The sequence below is a fragment of the Branchiostoma floridae genome, chromosome 16 (assembly GCF_000003815.2).
Source record: "Branchiostoma floridae strain S238N-H82 chromosome 16, Bfl_VNyyK, whole genome shotgun sequence".
In the NCBI taxonomy this organism is placed as follows: Eukaryota; Metazoa; Chordata; class Leptocardii; order Amphioxiformes; family Branchiostomatidae; genus Branchiostoma; species Branchiostoma floridae.
In genome coordinates, this window is record NC_049994.1 from 7,330,071 (window position 1) to 7,353,079 (window position 23,009).

Consider the following 23,009-nt stretch of genomic DNA (forward strand, 5'->3'; position numbering starts at 1 on the left):
GAGAGTAGGTCATCAGGCAAAAGAGGGATGATGTTTATATTGTTAAGGAAACAGCCCTCCACGCTCGTTTGAAAATTACATGTCCCGTAGCGCTTCCTCAATTCACAAGCTTTTGAACTGGAAGGATGTTTAGCTCCCTTTATAATATCATAGATCACAACAGCCGCAAAGGCGCATTTATTGTTTTATATTCTTAAAGGACATCTTAATATTCTTATGCACAAAGCAACAGGCTTGACAGCTATCATTTGATTTCACAGATTTCAATGGCAGTATCATTTCTGCATGGAGTACGTACTCTAACAGAAAGGAACAATTTAAGGAACCTATGGTTGTACTACGTGTGTGGGTTGTGGCCAAACGTGGTACCAGCCGGTCGGCACGCTACGGAGTCTGTTCCAAATTAAACTAGGAGTACCGTGTGTCACACTCACTGTGGGGGTCACATCAAAACATGGGTTTATATCAACACTACATACGATGAAGGCGTATATACGGACATTTAAAAGGAGAACAACAAGACGATATAGAAGTGGACAAGAATGCCTTAAGTTTACAGTATGTTACATGGTCACCACTAGTGGGGTACAGTTTTGCTCTGTGATCCAGATACTACGACTTGATTTTGTAAACTTCGTACTGTTACTTCTAAGACTAAGTCGTGTTTTTGGTTTGTGCCATTAGCTGACGCTCAGTAATTTTTTTTTTCATTTTCCTGTGTGTTGCGAACTTGCTACCCATGTATCGATTTATATATCATTTATTGTACTGGACCACAATCTCGGTCAACATTCACAGATTAACCTGATTCGTGTCGAATAATTCTACCCGTTTGGATTTCATAAGATACCCTTTAATACCTTCTGTGTTTCTCCATTCTTTCCACGCAAATTTGTATTGTTTGTCTATCGGCGATTTTGCTTCCCAAATTATACTGCAGCACCCGTTTTTAATGGGGGTATAACAAAATCAAAAAAGAAAGAAAACTAGACAAGAGAGACAAGACGTTTTTTCACTGTTTTCATTTTTTTTTTTCATCATTTCAAAGAACATACAAGAGAAGAAGGAAAGAAAAAGGGATGTGTCAAGCTACCCACAACAGGTTACTTGTCCGCCGAGCTCCCACCAACCCACTCCTGCCAACTTGCACCCGTAGTGACATACCTGCTTGTGTAACAGTGGGGTTCAAGCGCTGCCAAACTGACCACGCCAACGGCTCTCGAGCTTTTGGTGTTGTGATTTGCACGTGGTATTTGTAATCTGCCGACCGGGGTTCGATCCCGGATGTCGGCATGTTTGTTTCTGATTCTGTTCTTACTCCCCCCTCTGAATTTCTACACTTGACTGCACTATCGAATAATTTGCCCACGAAGTTGTGTCCAAGAATATTTTTTGCCTGTCCCGTGTAGTAATTTTGAGTTTTCCCGATAGCGTGGTCCGTTGTACATGTATTTTCCACTCTGACCCACGGTGTCAATTTACTGATGCGCTTTCGCGGTACCTTTGACTTTCCCAGCTACCGACATTAAATTTCGCATATGTAAATTTTTCTCCGAGTTCAAAGCGTTTGTTTCATCTGTACTCCCTTCATCCTTTATTCGTACCTACCTGTAACTCGTTTATCGGCCGTCACCGCCAAATTTCCATGTATTAGCACTTTCCTTCCAGTCAAGACGTCCCATTTTTTCGGCGCCGAAAATTATCATTTGAAAAGCGTTGTTTTACTGTTATTGCCGATATGTCTGAATAGGGGTTTGTCATGATAAGGTTTTCTTGTGTTTGCCGACTTTGATGTGTTTCCTTTTAGCACCATAACTCAGTCAGTACATTTGCTCCTTATCATACGTAATTGTTAGATCATGGGAGTGGCCTGACTATGTGGATTTAGTACTGCTCCGCCCACCCGAGGAGTTTGTTGGGGTCCCCAAGGGCGAAAGTTAGTCTCCAAGCAGACCCAACGGTGCCTTAAAAATAGAATCAAAGCTGGCAAGGGAGTACAGCCGGCCAAAGGAAGATAGCCGGCAAAGGGAGTCAAATGGGCACCGGAGTGCCGCTACACTAACTCCCTTGCGAGCTTTGATACTATTTTTAAGGCACCGTTAGGTCTGCTTGACTTGACTTGACTTTATTTAGATCCACTTTTAGCTATTACAACATTGCTTACTGCTTGGAGACTAGACGAAAGTACATTGTACATAATGTTGTAATAGCTAAAAGTGGATCTGAATAAAGTCAAGTCAACATAATGTCTCAAAGACTTTGACTTTTGTAACACGGAGGATGATTAAGGGTTCATAAACCGTATGAATATATTTCTTATCCAAGTATGTTTGATATTAAAGATGAAGTTATAAGAAAATCATTAATCAAAACTTGGCCACTCTCTGACAACTACCTGGTACCTTAGTATGTAGCGCCAGGAGTTTTAACACGTCTCACGTGAACAAGCGCGCATCATCCCATGTCTCCCGTTAGATGAGGGGCGAAACTACAAGTACAAGTCACGTTTATGTGATCCTTTATTGATAATATTCGAGTGTTTGTACTGGAAGCATGTGTAAATGTGGGATTCCAGAGTATTACGCCACCCTGCACGATAGATACTTGAGATCGGGCTGGGGTTTGGTAACCAGGCTAGCAGATCCATGGAATTGGATCCAGATTGCTAGGCCGTGGTACCCTGGGGGGCTATCCGAGATCGGGCAGGCTGGGACAGTTATTCGGTAGCCCAAGACAATTAGGCCCGCCGAGCTCCTATTAGCGCCCCGGGGAGTTTAAGCCCGATTATACCCTGGATATCAGAGTACAACTTAGCCGGCTGAGGGAATTACGGCGAATGTCGCCGGGCCGGCTAATTCGATTTACGGGGCTATGTTGCTAGCGGCCCGGGAAAGAACCGTAGCCGCGAGCGCTAGCGCTGTTCTCTGGATACCAGGGTAGCCCGATTAGGAAGAGGGTAGCGAGAACTCCTCCGGGCCGGCTGAAACTACCCGGAGCGCCAATGTGAGGTCGGCGGGCTGAACAAAACTCGCGAACAAATCTCGCTAGCTACCCGTTTCTGTCTGGCTCCCAGGGTAGGCCATGGAGACGTTGGTAATTTATACACTAGTACTGAGACTAAAGAAGACCGATAGAGTCGGAATATATGCAGTTAACTTCTCATTCTTACAGAAAGGAAATTTTATGTAAGACACCCTTAGCAGACTGAAAAAATAGCGAGATAGGGCGAAAAAAAGATGGGTAAAAAGCAAGTTGGCCACATTGTCAAAATAGGCACCGTAAACAATGTAAACAAGAAGAATTGACACGACAAAACATGGTATCATAGCCAACAAGGCATACATTCATGTATTCAAGAAGTGCACTGGTGAATAAAAAGTTAATGTGACAGACTGGTATCATTTTATAAAACAAAGTTGGTAACTACTGCTACACTCAACGTGACTCATGGCTTCCATATTGGTGCCACCTTTATAACTAGTTTCTCCTCTACACCTAGAGTCATGGCTAGGGCAAGGGCAAACAGTGGTATATGTATATGTATATGTATATGTATATGTATATGTATATGTATATGTACCCATATAGACAATTATAATATATGTACACCAGTACACCCCCCTGAGTGGCCCCACCAATCCAACATGAATTGGCCCCACCAATCCAACATGAATTCGCGCCTCCTCCTAAAAAACACAAAAGATATTTTTGAGGTTGGGGTATGGTATCCAGGCTATGGATCTGCGGGCCTGAGTTCGATCCCAGGGTCGGTTGGGCTCTAACCTGGAATCCAGTCTACTAGTGGCTTAGCCTGGATTCCATACCCCAACCTCAAGATATCGGCCTACCGTAGTTAGTGCAGGCTTTGTACGGGGCAAGTGTAAGGTCCCAGCCGCCGGGATAATCGGCCACACCCTGTAGAATTTTCACGATTAATAATTAGGGATAATTAGCCGGCAACCACTCCCGTGGATGGCCAAATTAACTCCCACCGTTACCCCGGCGGTGGAAAGACCCTGCTGTCCCGAGGGTAGCCTGGCCAATCCACGGTAGACTGGATTCCAGGTTAGCTCGGCTCGGACATGTTGTAAGACTTGTAAGAGATTGCTTTCGTCTTTCGGAAGGGATCCCGACCTAAAATGGAACTACCTTGTTCTTACCTGGCCTGACGAACTCTAAGAGTTCTCTATGACAAATCAATAAAAAAGCTCCTTGGACAAACCCAGATGACTTTCTATCCCGTGGTGTTGGGGGAGTATACGTAGTACCCTGTGACGTCTTTTCCGGTCTCATGTTCGCAAAATAGGGGGCGCTTCGTCTGGACAAAACGTATACAGTTTTCTGCAAAACAAGGACGTTATATAACCAACTGAAGAACATGAACGTAACATTCATAAAGTTTTTCCCCAGTAAAGGACATTATGTAACACCAAAATGTAACGTGTCTGGTGTTTAATTCCGGAAACGATTGCATGCTGCGAACTGGTGACGGTAACCACATACTGATACGAACAGGCCTTTATCACAACTTTGCCGAATTAATTCTCCAATAGAAGAAACCTGGATCTCTCTTTGGAGAATTAATGTGATAAGGGGGTTGCTATCACATTAATTCTCCATATAAGAATCATTGAATCTCTCTTTGGAGAATTAATGTGATAAGGGGGTTGCTATCACATTAATTCTCCATATAAGATTCGTGGAATATCTCTAGGAGAATTAATGTGATAAGGGGGTTGCTATCACATTAATTCTCCATATCAGATTCGTGGAATATCTCTATGAAGAATTAATGTGATAAGGGGGTTGCTATCACATTTATTCTCCATATAAGAATCATTGAATCTCTCTATGGAGAATTAATGTGATAAGGGGGCTGCTATCACATTAATTCTCCATATAAGAATTGTGGAAACTCTCTATGGAGAATTAATGTGATAAGGGGTTGCTATCACATTAATTCTCCATATAAGAATGAGGAATCTCTCTATGGAGAATTAATGTGATAAGGGGGTTGCTATCACATTAATTCTCCATATAAGAACCCTGGATATCTCTATGGAGAATTAATGTGATAAGGGGGCTGCTATCACATTAATTCTCCATATAAGAATCATTGAATCTCTCTATGGAGAATTAATGTGATAAGGGGGTTGCTATCACATTAATTCTCCATATAAGAATTGTGGAAACTCTCTATGGAGAATTAATGTGATAAGGGGGTTGCTATCACATTAATTCTCCATATAAGAATGAGGAATCTCTCTATGGAGAATTAATGTGATAAGGGGTTGCTATCACATTAATTCTCCATATAAGAATTGTGGAATCACTCTATGGAGAATTAATGTGATAAGGGGGTTGCTATCAATCTGGCCAATCAAACCTGGCCAATCCACGGTAGACTGGATTCCAGGTTAGCTCGGCTCGGACATGTTGTAAGACTTGTAAGAGATTGCTTTCGTCTTTCGGAAGGGATCCCGACCTAAAATGGAACTACCTTGTTCTTACCTGGCCTGACGAACTCTAAGAGTTCTCTATGACAAATCAATAAAAAAGCTCCTTGGACAAACCCAGATGACTTTCTATCCCGTGTTGTTGGGGGAGTATACGTAGTACCCTGTGACGTCTTTTCCGGTCTCATGTTCGCAAAATAGGGGGCGCTTCGTCTGGACAAAACGTATACAGTTTTCTGCAAAACAAGGACGTTATATAACCAACTGAAGAACATGAACGTAACATTCATAAAGTTTTTCCCCAGTAAAGGACATTATGTAACACCAAAATGTAACGTGTCTGGTGTTTAATTCCGGAAACGATTGCATGCTGCGAACTGGTGACGGTAACCACATACTGATACGAACAGGCCTTTATCACAACTTTGTCGAATTAATTCTCCAGTAGAAGAAACCTGGATCTCTCTTTGGAGAATTAATGTGATAAGGGGGTTGCTATCACATTAATTCTCCATATAAGGATCCAGGATTCTCTTTGGAGAATTAATGTGATAAGGGGGTTGCTATCACATTAATTCTCCATGTATCATTGAATCTCTCTATGAAGAATTAATGTGATAAGGGGGTTGCTATCACATTAATTCTCCATATATGAAAGTGGAATCTCTCTATGGAGAATTAATGTGATAAGGGGGTTGCTATCACATTAATTCTCCATATAAGAATGTGGAATGTCTCTATGGAGAATTAATGTGCTAAGGGGGTTGCTATCACATTAATTCTCCATATAAGAATCCTGGATATCTCTATGGAGAATTAATGTGATAAGGGTGTTGCTATCACATTAATTCTCCATATAAGAAACCTGGATCTCTCTTTGGAGAATTAATGTGATAAGGGGGTTGCTATCACATTAATTCTCCATATAAGAATTGTGGAATCACTCTATGGAGAATTAATGTGATAAGGGGGTTGCTATCACATTAATTCTCCATATAAGAAACCTGTATATCTCTATGGAGAATTAATGTGATAAGGGGGTTGCTATCACATTAATTCTCCATATAAGAATTGTGGAATCACTCTATGGAGAATTAATGTGATAAGGGGGTTGCTATCACATTAATTCTCCATATAAGAACCTGTATATCTCTATGGAGAATTAATGTGATAAGGGGGTTGCTATCACATTAATTCTCCAGTATAAGATACTAAAACCTCTCAATTGGTGAATTAATGAGATATTAAAACCTAATATATATTATCACAACTTTTTGAGTTATCACGCTATTTATTTTAAATACTTTTCAGAGCTAAATGAATGTGATAAATAATCAGATCTAGTACATACGTAAAACGATGGTGGGATTTTTGCACCGTATTGGCAACTGTGGAATGGTTTAAGCATTCACGGCAGCGATCTGAATTCTAACACGGATTAGCTTAAAAGCGGATGAAAAATAGCAGGCGTTGATATAAAGGCTCCAAGCGTGTGTGGGCACAAGAATAAGATCTTATCGTCAGTTTCCAGTCAACAGTATCGTCCTAAAGTCACGCCTCCAACTGTAGCGAAGAGACCGACTCACTGATCAGTGAAGCCAGGACAGTTCGGTATACAACGTTAACTTGCAACGGTGGCGTTTGTTGTCGTTATTCTTATCGACAAATGTGTTAAACTGTAGCTATCGCTAGCACGAAATCACCATCGACAATATCTTGTCTTCAACTCACGCACTAAATTGTAGTTCGGAAACCACCGACTCAAAAGTGAAGTCAGGACATTTAGGAATCCTTCTTCAGCGTTCATATACTTTTCTCGACAATTCTGACATCTTCAGCTCATCTGTAACGTTGCAGTGGTTTCTAACGGACAACCGTATACAAAGTCGCCGTCCGATTGGCTGGAGCTAATTGATGGACAGGTCGTCTTTTTCAACGTTAGAGAAAATCGGTAATCATTACGTTTGATATCTTATTTTCCTCAGAAATTGCATAGTAGGAGGATAGATCTGCGAGGAAACTCTAGATAATATATGCATGCCCTGATACGGTTGCTAGGGGCGACCGAAAACACCGCAGACGACAGCACGCAATCCAGCTACTTTCCCGCGCAAATGCAGACAATGTAGGACACACTAGAGCCTGGAGGAGTTGGCACGGAATTCAACTATGCAACTACCACAATGGGAAGACCGCCTCTTTTTGGTAAAGAAGCTTAGGAAGACAGTCCGCCTTTTATAACGCCTTGAGGGGTCTATCGACTTCTTATCCACTGAAACATTCACCGAAAGAGCATTCCGAAGAACCACCGTCTGGATGAGAAAGTATCGTCGTATTTCTCCTGACAAATTCTACCGGATCTGTGAGCTACGCGTTTGCGAGAGAACGCTGGCAACGTCGATGAACCGTGTCTGAATGTATGCAGAAAACTCAATTCGCCCGTTGTTCTTCGAATCAAGGGAATTACTATCACTTGGCGGACTGTGTTGCTCTATTCACGACAACTTCTAGCACTAGCACTATTGGAAACGAGAAACGTTGGATTCTTACGGTAGGGTCTGTTCACCACCTCTGACGGTATTATGAACTGAAGTCAAGCGAGCACAGCGGGATATTAACTGACGGAATATTCAGCATAATTTAGTCTTCACTTTGCCATTCACAGCACGCAATTGCAACGGCACGGTAACATCGTTATTTCAAACAGTAACTGACTTCTTATACCTGCACGGATTTTTTAAAGAGAGGGATTGAAGTTTACGCTATGGATGTGCAAGATCCGTTTGGATGTAGGCTAGAACTGTATGCAAGTAATGTTGGAAAAGAACAGTTGTATCGGCAAGCGCTTCGCCCTCTGTTAGCATGGTTGGACCCGGCTTTTCAACTCGTCTGCATTTCACAACAGAGACCGGAATGCCCCAGTTTTGAGGTAAGACTTCTAATCGAAATTCCCTTTGTAGTTAATCTGTTTTCTTTCTTCATATCTAGGACACGTAATCCCTAGGATTTAGGTATTTACAGAGGATATAATATAGTAATCCTAAAGGTCTGATTTGTATCTGTAGTTATATTTGTACTGGCGGGAATACTAATCTCCAAGCAGATGCAAGGAGGTTCACCGTTTTACGTCCCTTTTTGTAAAATTGTATTACTCTTTTACAATCGTTAAAAAATTCTAGAAAAGAGCGCTATATGGAAAAGAGTAGCGGTCTTCGAAAATAATTCAAGTGGCGTCAGCGTGGCATAATTGTATGGTAAATGACCCAGAACCTAGAGGTCCTGGATTTGAATTCCGTACTATAACGTTGTGCCACAATGAAATGTTTTACAAGAATTTGATATAGAAAAAAAATCGGTTATATTATATTATAGTGAGGTTATGTAGGCAACACAATTATTTTCAATATGTACGCCCAGAGCTATATACACTGCTCATGAATCGCTAATCATAATAGAGTGTTCACATAAAGCGATGTGACATATTAAATGTACAGGTGAACTGGGGCCCCTTCGCCGTACTATAAGTTTACAGCGTATACATCACATTGGAATGTCGTAGGACAGTCGTCGCTGTGTTGTACGGATGTCTCGTGACGGGAGAGATTGTCGTAGAGTCCCTTGTCGACGGCCGGTTCTGTTATGGTATCGTAGAAAATCGCACGACAATATAGAAATCCACGTTACACGTTCGTCGTACGACAATTTTACGACAGAACATTGAGGACACTTCTTTTGATTGTCTTGAACTTGTCGTATAAGTTGTTTTGTGTCGTGAACAATTGTCGTGCATCATATTTTCAGTTTAAATTGAATTGTGAAAATCGAACGGCAGAAATAGAATTTCGCATTACGAAAACTTGTACGAAACCTGACATTGATGGTATGTCTTATGGCGGTTGTGTATCCGTCGTATAAAATTGAGCTGTCTTAAGTGGTCGTAGACTCTAGTTTGCCAACGGTTGGCTCTGTCTCTCCAATTTTATCCTCGCTACAAATCGCACGACCACCGCACGACAAAATGTGACTTCGCTTGTTATTGGAAGCTTCCGCGTGTTATTCTAACCCATTTCGGCATCGTTTGCTTATGTACTTTCCAGTCAGTAATACTGTTTCGTAAACACAGGTCCCTCTCTGAACTGTGCCGCTCTACTCTGTTATGCCTATACCCTACATCCCCCACCCCCCATAGTACATACCCCCTCCTGCGACGAAAAATCAAGTTACAATACACAGTAGTCATTACATCTACTTGAAATATTGCCCCCCTTAGAAAGATATATCTAGGTCTAATTTCTATTATACGACAACCATAGTACAAAAACGGCGGTGCCTTTTGAATTAGAGACTAGAGGGGTGATGACATTGTTAGAGTTGGAAGCCAGAAAGTCGAGCGATGTCACGCTTTCGCATAATAAGTTACTTTCCCACGCTTAAAAGGAAACATGGTAAATTAACATACAACGACTTTAAAATCAAGAAAAGATACCACGTATATCTTTAAGTGCCCTTAACGTTGTACGTAAAGATGTTGCAAAGATTTACTTTGATTGTGGCATTCATTAATTATAGCGTAATGACAATCAGATCGCAACATCAACAAAGTAGACTTAGCGTTGTACGTAAATATGTTGTAAAGGGCTATTTTGTTTGTGGCATTCGTGGCTGCTTAAGTGTATCTTAATCATGGTAATGCTCAGTAGATTATTACTTGTGTACATGCATTTATTTTCATAGATACATAACAATTAACGATACATAAAAATGTTATGAATAATATTATCAAACTGTAGCAATGCTTAGTAGATTATTACTTGTTTATGATATATGCATACCTTATTATCAACTCATAAAAATGTTGTAAATAATATGACAAAAATGCAGCAAGCTCAGTAGACTATGACTTGTTTATGATATGCACTTTTTCTGTCGAAAAAGAGAAAAATGAAATGAATGATATGACCAAAATACAGCAATGCTTAGTAGATTATTACTTGTGTATGATATACTAGTATGCCTTTCTGTCTATCGATACAAGTTTGTTATGAATAGTATGATCAAAATACAGCAATGCTCATCACTATGTGCATTTGTTTCTATTGATTTATAAAACTGAATGCTCTGACTAAAATTCAGCAATGCTTGTAGACTTCGCGTTCGTATATAATAAATTGTAATGCATTTTGTTCTATTGATACAGAAAACAGAAGGGAACACACAGGCCATCTCTGTTGTCCTCCTACTCCGTGAAGACTCGGGCGACCTCTCGGCCACCTCTGGGCGGGACTGCCTCCACCGGCCCCCGTGGAGGTTTCACCACCGACTCGAGCTAGTCCGCACCACCAACGCCACCTGCATCGCCAAACAGGAGTTCTATGACCTCGGGTCCAAACTCCCACTGTGGTGTGTCGAACCCATCCATTGTGGCAACGAGATATTCCGTTTCAACTTGGTGGTCCGGAATTTTTCCGCCATGGTGGATTTTTACACCAGATTGACCCAGAAAAAAGCCGCTTGTTCCAAGCCTGGCTTCTGTTTGTTCACTTTGTATAGCCAGCCAGGACTTGATATACAGCTAGCATTGAAGCGTTCAGAATACTTGACGCCCTACCCGACTTCAAAAGCCATGTTGAAGTTTGTGACTCCGAGCGTGGCTAAAATGGCGGATCTGAAACCGTACAAAATAGGGGAGGACTTCGTGGTCAAGGACCCGGATGGAAATCCTGTTTTGTTAGAAGTGAAAGAACAAAAGAGAGTGACGTTGGAAGAAGAGGAGACAAGAAACTGGTATGAAATCGGGAAGAAAGAGGGACCGGGAACGAAAGAAGAATTTACTGACGACGCGTCTTCCTTGCTTGATGACTTGCAGAGTGAGGTGCGTCATTTTAGTTTGCTGTAGTATTACCTGTATGACATATGTGTGTGTGTGTGTGTGTGTGTGTGTGTGTGTGTGTGTGTGTGTGTGTGTGTAGGTGTCTGTTTGTCTATCTGTCTGTGTGTGTGTGTGTGTGTGTGTGTGTGTGTGTCCGCCTGCCTTTCTATCCGTGACTTTGTGACAACGGATATTTGCGATCAGAAAAACTTAGGATCCTTTGGATGGATTGTGATGATATTTTGTATGTAGGTAGGTGTTTGGGAAACGAAGGTCAAGGTTATGAGCCCCCTGGTGTATGACCTTGGTACTGCAACAGAACTAAAAGTTCGTGTATAATGTGTCCTTTACAAGCTATGGTCATGTATTTATTGTGACAGATAGCTTTTGATATTTATTGAGCATTGTACAGCATGCTGCAGAAATAGCGAAAGAAAGGTGGATTCTCCAGTCCTAAACCTGTACACCCATTCCACATTAAACAACAAGTCACTGGGAGGTCCAGACATACATCACCTCTTATTTATATTCTAGAGCTATCTACCTAAAATAAAGACCATAGCATATCAAGAACAAAAGATAAAAAAGGAAGCTTTTCTGCAGTACCAAAGTTGGCTACCAGGAGGCCCAAAGTCAACCTTGACCTCTGTCCTCCTAACACCTACTTACGTACTGAATAATTCTAAAATTCATCCATAGGTTCTTACGTTATGCTGAAATACCTGTACATGTAGGCCCTAATGCGCCCCAACACACACACACGTACACGCAAACACACCACACACACACACACATGCACACATGCACAGACAGCACACCAAAAACTATACCTCCATTTTTCATGGAGGTAACACTTAAGCACCCTTAACACATTACTAGCATACTAACATCCAGTACCCGTTTATTGAGAACTGGGTACTCATATCTATTATACCTAATACAAAATAGAGTTATGCTCCGTCGATAATTATTGTACATAAACCAGGGACAGGTGCGCGCACTTGACATTGAAATATGAGTTTATTGTTCCTAGGGGATTTGTCAAATTACAATAGAGAGTAGATCCGGATAAAACACTGTAAACCCCCAAACTGATGCGAGCGTGCAAATTAAAAAAAAAAGAAAATGCCAAAAATATTGCCTTCATTGTTATGAAATTAGGAGTGGCCAGGAAGGTTGAACAAATGACCAAACACACAGAGTATGGTATTGTGAACCATAGATTCTTCCTTTTTTGTTCTTTCACATCTTCTTCTTTGACGTTTGAATTCGCTTCGACATTCTGTGACATAAACATTCATTTTTCGGTAGTTTAATCTTAAGTTTCGGTACTTTGCAAGTTACAGCATATATCTGCTCATTTTGTGGCAGCTTTATACAATTTACAGTATGGTCGAAAACGTGTTTTTTTTAAACGTGATAAAAATTTATGCGCGCGCGGATGCCATCCGTATAGTCAAATCAACATAGCCTAATCGGTATGGACAAGACGGAAACACCGGGAGCTATTTGTTTTTATTCGGCGCACGTTTCAAAACAGAAAAGTCCACAGAATTAGGTTTTAGTGCAAGGAAGCGTTAGAGTCTATTTTACGGGGATTTTAGCAAGCGTGTCCGACGCTATCTGCTAATTCTACGTATGCCTTCGGGTTATTTTTGACCATTAAATATTCTTCCGGTATTATAAGATTAGTCCTAAAAAATGTCGTTTTTCTGGTTACCCATCCGACGCTAACTAAAACTAGGCCTGATGTCTCTGGTACAGTAGAAGCCAATTAATTGCACAACGGATAAACGCACAATTCTGTTAACTGCACGGAATCCCCAAATCCCAAACCGGTGCAGTCCAGCTGCATAACTTCGCATTATTGCACCAGTCGGGTAATTGCACGAAATACACTGGCGATTAGAGTATGCAATTAAACAGCTCTAACTGTACTTATCTTATATGGCCGCTGGGACATAAAACTGACGACCTAAATGTGGTATCTCACTGAACTTGGGCACCGGTGCGGCACTGCGGGGTTCGAAAGATTACTCAAGGTATTTCAGAGATAAAGAACGAATTTTCTTACGTTTTGTGTATTTTGTTGTCTTCTTAACCATACTTTTACGTATTACGCAACATCTAAATTATAAAAATCGGCAAAAATAACACAACAGTGCCGCGCAGTGACTGAACCCCGCAGTGCCGCACCGGTGCCCCAAGTGCAGTGAGATACCACCGTAACATATGTGTTATGAAAATTCAGAACATTTTTCCTGAGATCGGGCTGGGGTCTGGTATCCAGACTTGGGTTATCCCAACCCCGTAAAAAATGCCCCGGCGTGTGCTAATAAACTGGGCGGGGGTACTACACTCTCAGCACCGAAGAGACATCGACGAGCTCCCGATGGTATGGTAACCGGGCTAGACTTGTGTAGACAAACAAAACAAAACAAAACAAAGTACTTGTCAAAATAAACGTGTTTAAAACCCTGTGGTATTTGTTTGATTACAAATCGCGCTCAAGTGGGCATCTTCTACACGGTGTGCTTTTTAAACATGTCCTTCGCATACTTTCCTTGGGGGAGGAATTTTTGTGAAGAAATGGAGTTACTCATGTGCCTTTCCCACAAAAATGCGCCAAATTGCGAATTTGCGCCAATTTGCGAAGTATTGCATATGAAGCCCGTATATTGGAAATTATATTGTTGCCTCTGAATTAAAAACAATTAAAAATGCATGAAAAGGGATTTGCAGTGGTAAAAGGATGTTCACTTTTGATACTTGGTGTGACGTATGTAAGATATAATGTAATATATGGATTGCACCACTGAATTGTAAAAGATAAAAATACACGAAAAAGAAATTTACAGTAATAAAAGAAGGTTCACTAGTCTTGAACTAGTTTAACTATAATATCGAACACAAAAGTTGGACTCACCCAAATTTGGGTGCGTCCAATTTTTCTGTTCGATATTACAGTTAATCTAGTTCAAGACTGACTTCTACCAACACAAATGAACTTTTAATATGAGTTTCACTAGTGATTGTGCCGTTTTCTGTCGCTTTGCGCCATTTTGCGAATTGTGCATCTATAATGCCGGAGTTGTTTGACTGTTTATTTATTTATTTATTTATTTATTAGGATTCTCCATTTGGAGGGTATGGCGAAACAGGTGTTAAGGACACCTTTTCAAAGCCGCCATACACACATGTGCACATGTTCGCACATGTCTACACGCGGCGGGGTTATACCGCCCCTTACGGGGTGATATACCCTTTCGCTGGCTGATACGGTATGTAGGTTCGCCAGGCCTCCAACCGGGTGATTTGAAGTGAATCACCAACTCCAGACAGAAAGGTTTGCTCCATCTCACACCGCACCATCGCACGTGTGGGGGTTCTTTAACGTGCATAGGGTGTGACTCTCCCCATACACGGGACCTCCATTTAACGTCCTATCCGAGGGACGGCCCTAGCCGAAGCTAGGTGCTCATTTTCACCTGAGTATAGTGTGGAAAGCCGTGTAAAGTGCCTTTCCCAAGGGCACAAGATCGGTAACACAGCAGCTGGATTCGAACCCGCAACCTCTCGGTCACGAGGCGAAGACAGTACCACTGTGCTACGCGGTCCCACAAACTGTTAACCACACCACGGCTTCTACAGGCCCCGGTTTGGAAATGTGACGTTAGCCTAACCGGGTTTGAAACGGGTTTTACCAACTATAAATAAAGAATGGCTGTAGACCCGCATTGTTAGTATTTCCTTGTAAGCACACCTGTCCTGACCCTGCCCACCGTACCCCCTACCTGTGTGGACACACCTGTCTATTGTTTGGTCTGACGCTCAGAGGTGTGACGTTGGTTGCTAGGTTACGGTTTACATTAGGGTCTTCCCATCTACAAACCGTTAAATCCTACTTCAGATCTTATAAGCTTAGAAATCCTCGGTTGATGGTTCAAATGATAATTGGAGATAAAGTGGCTGATTTACAGTGTAAATACTGTAAAAGGGAAAATATTCGAGGGGATCTATTTTCACAGGTGGATAAAACAATCTGAAAATGGAGTATTTGTGGTGATTTACGTTTGAAGTTGAAACTGCCATGTTGTGTTTTTTTACTGTTAAACGGGAAATTTTCGCGGTGGGTTTACATGGAATACTGTAAATCCAGGTATATGCACGTTATGCTACAAAAAGTTCGTCCAGTGTACCGAACTTTGGCCCTGTATACATGTATGGATGACATCCTTGCGCGCATCTATTTCATCGTCCGTTTCCAACAAAAAGTTTTCAACCATCTTTTAAATCGTACGAAGCTGCGGCAAACCAAGGTGTTGATAAAAGCGCCTTGGGCAAGCTGAGCAAATGTATGTTGTATATTGCCCAAAAAATGATATCGGAAAATGAATACTAACACTGTAGCATGCCGAAGTTAGTTTCGCGGTCAGAAATATCCATTAGACTATACAAAACACACCTATGGCACTTTTCATACCGTTAAAACTATGAATGTATACTTTGTCTACAACGCTTTCAAAACATATCATTGAATGCTTGACACTACAGTCAGGTAATGTCGTGCGTAAATTGTTTCCTGTCTATTGTCTGAAACGTGTTGTTTGGTTTCCCCTTAACAACATCACTTAACCTTTACGTCCTAATGTTTGTTTCAAACACCTGGCGTTGTTTTAAGTATCACTGGCATATGGTACTGTGCTTATGTGAAAGAAATTGCTTTCAAATCATCTTGGGAGCTCATCTGTGTTGGTAGTAATCCTAGTACACTGCAAACTCAAAGGTATACACAAATCAAATTTTCAATTACCAATGTCGCCTTTTATTTTTAAGGGTCGAATTGACCAACCACTTTAAAATATAAACTCACGAGAGTTACAAGCACGTGATCTTATTAACACGTGATCTTATTGATACGTGACGTCAGCAATTGGTCATATGTGTTAGGATAACGTCTCATTTTGACATGACAGACCGCACACAATACAGAAAAAATCTTCCACTGTCGGAAATAAATAAAAACCTAAACTAGTTAGCATTGGTTATTATTTGGAATAGTCATGTGTTATATTGTCCATCACCCACAGTTTTGTCACAGTACTGACAGTTAGTCTTTAAGCAAAAATTCCCATTAATCTTATTATTTTTGTTGTTGTTTTTTGTTTACTTTAGATCAGTGTGTCCGAGAGCCTGGATAGCGGGGCGTACTGTGCATCATGGGAAGGCAGTGACTCGTCCACATCCGGGTACTTCGAGCTGTCCGAGCTTTCGAGTCTCTCATTGGACGATATTGATGAGGATTCATTGGTCGGAGACTACTGCCGACCGGAGTCCGACATTAGAGACGATGAGTCCGTGTTGTCGGCTTTCTTTTAAAATTTTTAAGTCCGTGTCACACATTCAAGACCGTCCTACGACTTGCTCTCGACCGCTCCCCAACCAAGGTCGGCGCTGGGTTGGGAGCAGCCTGGAACCAATCCTAGTCTAGCTCAAGTTCGCTCCTCTTGTCGCATAAAAGCCGTCTATGAGTTGTCAAGCTTACACTTGGTTGGCACAGACTAATAAAAATAAGATACATTTAAATGTGTTGTATGCCCTTTATACAATGTGTGTTAAAAGGAGTTTCAATATTTATATATATATTAAGTACTATGTCCACTTCCCACAAGTCCATTGGTGATCGTTTAATTCTTTGTAGAGTGATTAGGCCCATTCACACTCATAATTGCATTTAAAATTCCATATTTTGAAGTCCGTATGAGGTCCGCATTTAATACTTAGCCTCTGCGGCTTCACGCGTTGCTGGAAAAAATAGTAGAAATTTGGATAAATATAGACAGATAACATGTCAGAGAAGTAGATGGTCGAAAACTATACCCTTCATGAGCGTATATATGAAGCCCGTACGCGTATACAGTCCGTATCATTTTTTTCATAGCAGTCGTAAGCACAATACGCACCTCATACGCATCTTCATCGTTTTGTGTCAGTTTTAGGTACGAATTCGTTGTTCGTTTAAACTGACACAAAATATTGAGACGCGTATGAGGTGCGTGCTGTGCGTACGACTGCTTATTACAAAAGTATCAATACGGACCTCATACGGACTTCATATGCACGCTCGTGTGACTACACCTTTAGACAGTTTGTCATCGTACCAAAACTAAACTTGCACAGATATGAAAGTCACGGTTGTCGACTTTTGTAGTACGGTGTTAAGACAAATACTCATGTTTTTAATGATATTATATGAAGTGTGATATGAGTAAGACTTGCTCTCTTCCAATCCCCAATAAAAAGTCTATTTTGTTTGAATGTTTGTTTATTCATGAAAGCTCAAATTGGCCTGCAAGCCGCTTTTCATTGAGGTCATTAGGGAAGAGGCAAGGGTCAGACAACGTATATACCAGACTGAGATACAGTTTACATAATTAAAAGTCCTTATTAGTAATCAGTCTTATAAGTCTCTATTGTGGGAAAACATCTAGAAATTTCGTTGTATAATGCTGATCACACCTGTGTATCTTTTTTGGGCGACATGATTATACAGTCAATGCAGGGGGTGAAGCGACGATTGTCCCCGTGGCGCAAGTGGTAACGTAACTTCGCTGTTTGGACCTGTGGATCGAATTCCGTGGGCCGGAGTTCCATCCTAGAGTCGGCTCAGGTCGGACACGTTGTACTTTTTACACTGAATCATTGGAAACATTTTATATGTGAAGCATGATTTTTTAGAAGGTTCATAGGAATTCATTTAATATCTAGATATTTTTAGCCAAAGAATAACTTGTTGGGGGGGGGGGGTCTGTACAGAGTTCTATAAACATGTACACTCACGTCACCTAAAATGGGAACCTGACTTCGGTTGGGGAGGTAACAGGCGGTAGAAGGAGAGGGTTTCGACTTACGTTAAAATTCAAGGCTAGACAACTATAGCCTGGTCTGCTCTAGCCCATTCTCAACGGACCGGCTTAGGCGTGTTTAACCGGCCCATTTTCTTCTTGTCATTGACCTTTTCTGACAGCCTATCATCTAAGCAGACCTTAGTGAACGATGTACGCAATTGAAACCAAAGCCGTAAAAATTCACCGGCATCCTCCAATGTCAGGGGTGCCTAAGCATTTGCACGAACCCTATGAAATTCGTACGAATATTATGTGATACACACGAATCACTATGCGAAAACGCACGAATATTATGAAATTCGCACGAATCACTATGCAAAAACGCACGAATATTATGAAATTCGCACGAATCACTATGCAAAAACGCACGAATATTATGAAATTCGCACGAATCACTATGTGATTCACACGAACCCGGCTTATGAGATTTGCACGATCCTTATGCAAAAACGGCGGCCGGGAGGAGGTATGATTTTGAGCGTTTCTACCCGTGATATTTATATTTCAAGCAAGGCATGGAATGGACATATACCGTCGCAAAGATGTATTTGATAGCCTGTGAGCTACTGTTTTGCTTCATTTTGGCGTGTTATATCGTATTTTCCGTCGCAAGCCGCCATCTTGAAAATCCCGTTTCGTCTGTCACGTGACCCCGGCAGTGGTTGCGCAATTTCGCATAAGGATCGTGCAAATCTCATAAGGTTCGTGTGAATCACATAGTGATTCGTGCGAATTTCATAATATTCGTGCGTTTTTGCATAGTGATTCGTGCGAATTTCATAATATTCGTGCGTTTTCGCATAGTGATTCGTGTGTATCACATAATATTCGTACGAATTTCATAGGGTTTGTGCAAATGCTGAATGTACTGGGCGGCCGAGACACCACCCCCAGTACCGTACAGATACCGTAGAGTTCACGATGGTATGGTTAGGGAAAAAGGAACACTCTCTCTGTTGAAAATTATACAAATTAAAATAGTCTTTTAACACCAGTACAAATATACACATGTAATTTATAATGAGACCCCGTGAGATACAGGTTAACCAAAAACACTGTTTCTGTTTGGTTTAACAGACGCCCTTCGAAAAGTATATATCATATAGGCTTTCTGATACTTATGACCCCCTCCTGCAAAAGTGGTGTGTTCCTGACGTCACTGCTGGAGATAGAAAGGGTCATTATGTGAACAAGGTCGACGGAGATTGACCGAAAATTTAGAGGGGTAAATCCCTATAGTTTAATTCAGTGTTGGAAGTAAAGTGTTAGCAATGTATCCTACCAACACAGATGAACTTTCATGCTAATATATACATCAACGTGTTTTAAAAGACCTATCTGGTACATGTTTTTACAGATACGGCATTGATCATTGTCATCTTCACTTTCGAAAAACGACCGACACTTCTTTGTAAGCCCTCTGCATCTGCCCACGAGAAGGTTCTCTGTTGTAAGAAGTATACCCCGGGGGTTCACTCGCCGCCGGCGCTCGTCGACCTCTTGCGTTTAGATGTTGGAGGTACATGTATGTCGACATCTTCGCATCGTTGACTTGGTTCGCCTCCATGTATTGGTGACAATAGTAAAACGGCATTTCGTACCTCTGCGGTTGCTGATTATTGTGCTGCCGGGTCGGTTTTCGATTGTGCTGATGGTTGGGTGTATTTTTTGAATGAGCTGGGTTGATTTGGGTAATATGGACATGACTTATCGGGTTTAGATGCTGGTGGTATGTCGACATCTTCGCATCGTTGAGTGGGTTGCTCGACTTCATGTGTTGGTGAGAATAGTAAAACTGCCGGGGCGGTTTTCGATTGTGTTGATGGTTGGATGGTTTTGTATAACCTGGGTTGATTTGGGGGTTAGCCTTATGGCCCTTGTCACGTTTCTGACAGCAAGGCGGACCGAGTAGTGTCAGCACCACGGGAAGGACGACCAGACCATGTAGAGCACCCAACAGTGTCACAAGAAACATCGTCTTGAAAAACGTGCGAAAGATGTAAGACACGGAGGTAGCTAAAACTGACACCCCGAGTATAGTAGAGAGGGCGCCCTGGAGGATGGGCATGCCCAGGCTGTACAGGGCAAACACCGCTCGGGCGTTGCGGTTTGTATCCTCGCACGATACGAAGGCATAAGTGACGTGAGCAGAGAAGTCGACAGAAAAGCCGATGCACATGATGATGTTGATCATGGAGACGCCGTCTAGATTCACGCCCCAGAGGGTCATGTACCCCACCACCCCCGTGCAGATGGACGCGATGGACAGGGTCACCCAGATGGAGCAGACGGGGTGGGGCACAAGGACAAGGGCTACCACGAACATGGTGGCTGTGGCGATCCCCAGGTTCTGCAGGGTGTTGGGTAAAATAGTTATGTACTGGTCAAATATTATGAAAGCGGGGTGATACTCCGCTGTTTTTATAGACATAGAGTCTGCTATCTATTTACTTACTTATTTATTTATTTGGATTCTCCGCACTGGAGGGTATGGCGGAACAGGTGTCAAAAGACACCTTTTCGAAGCCGCCATACCTTAAACATAACAATGATACATCAAATCATTATATACATAAATACAAGAACAGATATCATAATCAATGTAACATTCAAGTCAAGATAAATCAAGTTAACAACACACATACAATATGGAGTCTAGATCTATGAAATAGATATACAAATGTACATGTAGTAATAATATAAGGTAAAATTATCGTGGCCTTGTGGCAATGCAAGAGGCGCAACAGCATGCTAGTGACCATGTGCAAGCCTGCTCTAGCTTGAAGTTTTGTCGGAAACGGTTTTGCATAAATGTAGATAGTTTTCGTTTAAAGGCAGACACATCGGACGGGCTTGTGGCTGATGCTCCCAGCCCTCTGATTTCAACGGGAAGTTTGTTCCAAATTGTGATAAGTCGTGGAGTAAATGAGGAGGCAAATGAAGAAGATCTTACTCTCTGAGGGACTAACATGTGTGCCCTTGAACTACGTGGCGTTCTTGTAGGGAATGCAGCTAACCTCGCTAGATCTGAATCATATACCTTTGCAAGGGACTTAACAAATACCACAACATCAGACATCTCTCTTTGGTAAGACAGTGGTAACAAGCCTAGTCTACATAGTCTAGACTTGTAGTCCAGGTGTTCAGCGGAGGGCCCGAGGATGTATTTCGTTGCCCTTCGCTGTACACCCTCGATCAGGGCTGTGAGATTACGTGATGTGGGGCTCCATACTGATGAACAGTATTCCAAAACACTTCTTACAAGAGACAAATACAATGTCTTACGTATATCAGTGTTGGACTTGTAACCTATGGAACGCTTGATAAACCCAAGCATTTGATTAGCTTTGGCCACTGTTCTTATGACATGGCTATTCCATGTGAGGTTGGATTTTACTGTGATGCCAAGGTCGGACATGCAGTCCACTACAGTCAGGTTTGAACTTGACATGTGATAATCATATCTGATGGGGTACTTGGATCGTGTAAACCTTAACACTATGCATTTGGATAGGTTGAAAGTCAACTTCCACATTATGCTCCAGTCATGTAGTGAACAGATATCCTGTTGTAGTTTTGAACAGTCATTTGTGCTACGGATCTCTCTGAAACATTTGCTATCATCTGCAAAAAGTGCTGACATAGAGTTTCTAGCCGAGTCAGGTAGATCATTTATGTAAAGTACGAACAACAGTGGGCCTAGGATGGAGCCCTGTGGGACTCCGGAAGTGACGGTACGCCAATCAGACCGACTTCCTTCAACCACCACTCTTTGGCGGCGGTTTGTCAGGTATGACTCAATCCATGACAAGAGACTACCGCTAAAACCGTACATTTGTAATTTATGGACTAGTAGAGCATGTGGGACTGAATCAAATGCCTTGGCAAAATCTAAAAACAACATGTCTACTTGGCCTCCTTTATCAAGAATTGACCCGACCTGATGGTACACTTCCAAAAGCTGGGTGGTGGTTGACCGGCCTTTCATGAAACCATGTTGTAGATTGTGTATTGACGCATGAAGCCTAGGAATTATGCTGTCGTGAACGCACCTTTCCATGACTTTACTTACAGTGGAAAGTAATGACACAGGCCTGTAGTTAGAAACGACCTCTTTGTCTCCCTTCTTATGAATGGGAGTAACGTGAGCGTCTTTCCAGTGTGAGGGGAACTTACCTAAGGCCAAAGATTTATTAAATAGTAGAGTCAGGGATGGTGCGATAACGTCCGCACATCTCTTCAAGACATGGGGAGACATAGCATCTGGACCTACAGCCTTATTTGGATCAAGAGTGGCAAGCACCTTGTGAACGGAATCTACAGAAAACTGTAAGTTACACAGAGCATCATCGCTTACAATGTCTATAACAGGGTTTACAGTGTCTATATCTGGCTTTGTAAATGTGGAGAAGAAGTAATCATTGAACATAGATGCCTTATCTATTGGAGACTGTGCAATAATGCCTTCTAGTTGTACCACTGATGGAAGGGACTTGGATTTGGACTTTGCCCGAACAAAAGCCCAAAAACTCTTGGGCGACTCATGAAGAGTGGACGACAGGCTCTCCAGGTACTTCTTGTATTTGGCTGATAGGACGTTTTTCAGCCTGTTCCGAAGTTTGCGAAACTTTGTCCAGTGAGAGGGAGAGTCAGTTCGCTTCGCTCTTCTCCATGCAGTACGCTTTCTGTTCTGTAGGTTACGAACTTCGCTGTCAATCCAGGGAGGAGTAGTGGACACCTTAAGTTTGCGAGAGGGCACAAACGTGTCGACAGCAG

General features: G+C 41.9%; 1 protein-coding gene across 1 annotated transcript; it reads left to right on the forward strand.

The window, feature by feature from the left end:
* Nucleotides 1-7,713: 7,713 nt before the first annotated feature.
* Nucleotides 7,714-16,857, forward strand: LOC118403929 (protein FAM124A-like). The gene is made up of 3 exons (XM_035802810.1): nucleotides 7,714-8,385; nucleotides 10,654-11,328; nucleotides 16,501-16,857. Exons 1-3 carry the CDS (start codon nucleotides 8,221-8,223, stop codon nucleotides 16,702-16,704), a joined length of 1,044 nt encoding a protein of 347 aa, XP_035658703.1. The 5' UTR covers nucleotides 7,714-8,220; the 3' UTR covers nucleotides 16,705-16,857.
* The last annotated feature ends 6,152 nt before the right edge of the window (nucleotides 16,858-23,009 follow it).

Coding starts and splice junctions, on each gene's coding strand:
- LOC118403929 (XM_035802810.1), top strand. CDS start 8,221: ATGGATGTGCAAGATCCGTTTGGATGTAGGCTAGAACTGTATGCAAGT. Junction 8,386..10,653: donor CGGAATGCCCCAGTTTTGAG/GTAAGACTTCTA, acceptor CTATTGATACAG/AAAACAGAAGGGAACACACA. Junction 11,329..16,500: donor TTGATGACTTGCAGAGTGAG/GTGCGTCATTTT, acceptor TGTTTACTTTAG/ATCAGTGTGTCCGAGAGCCT.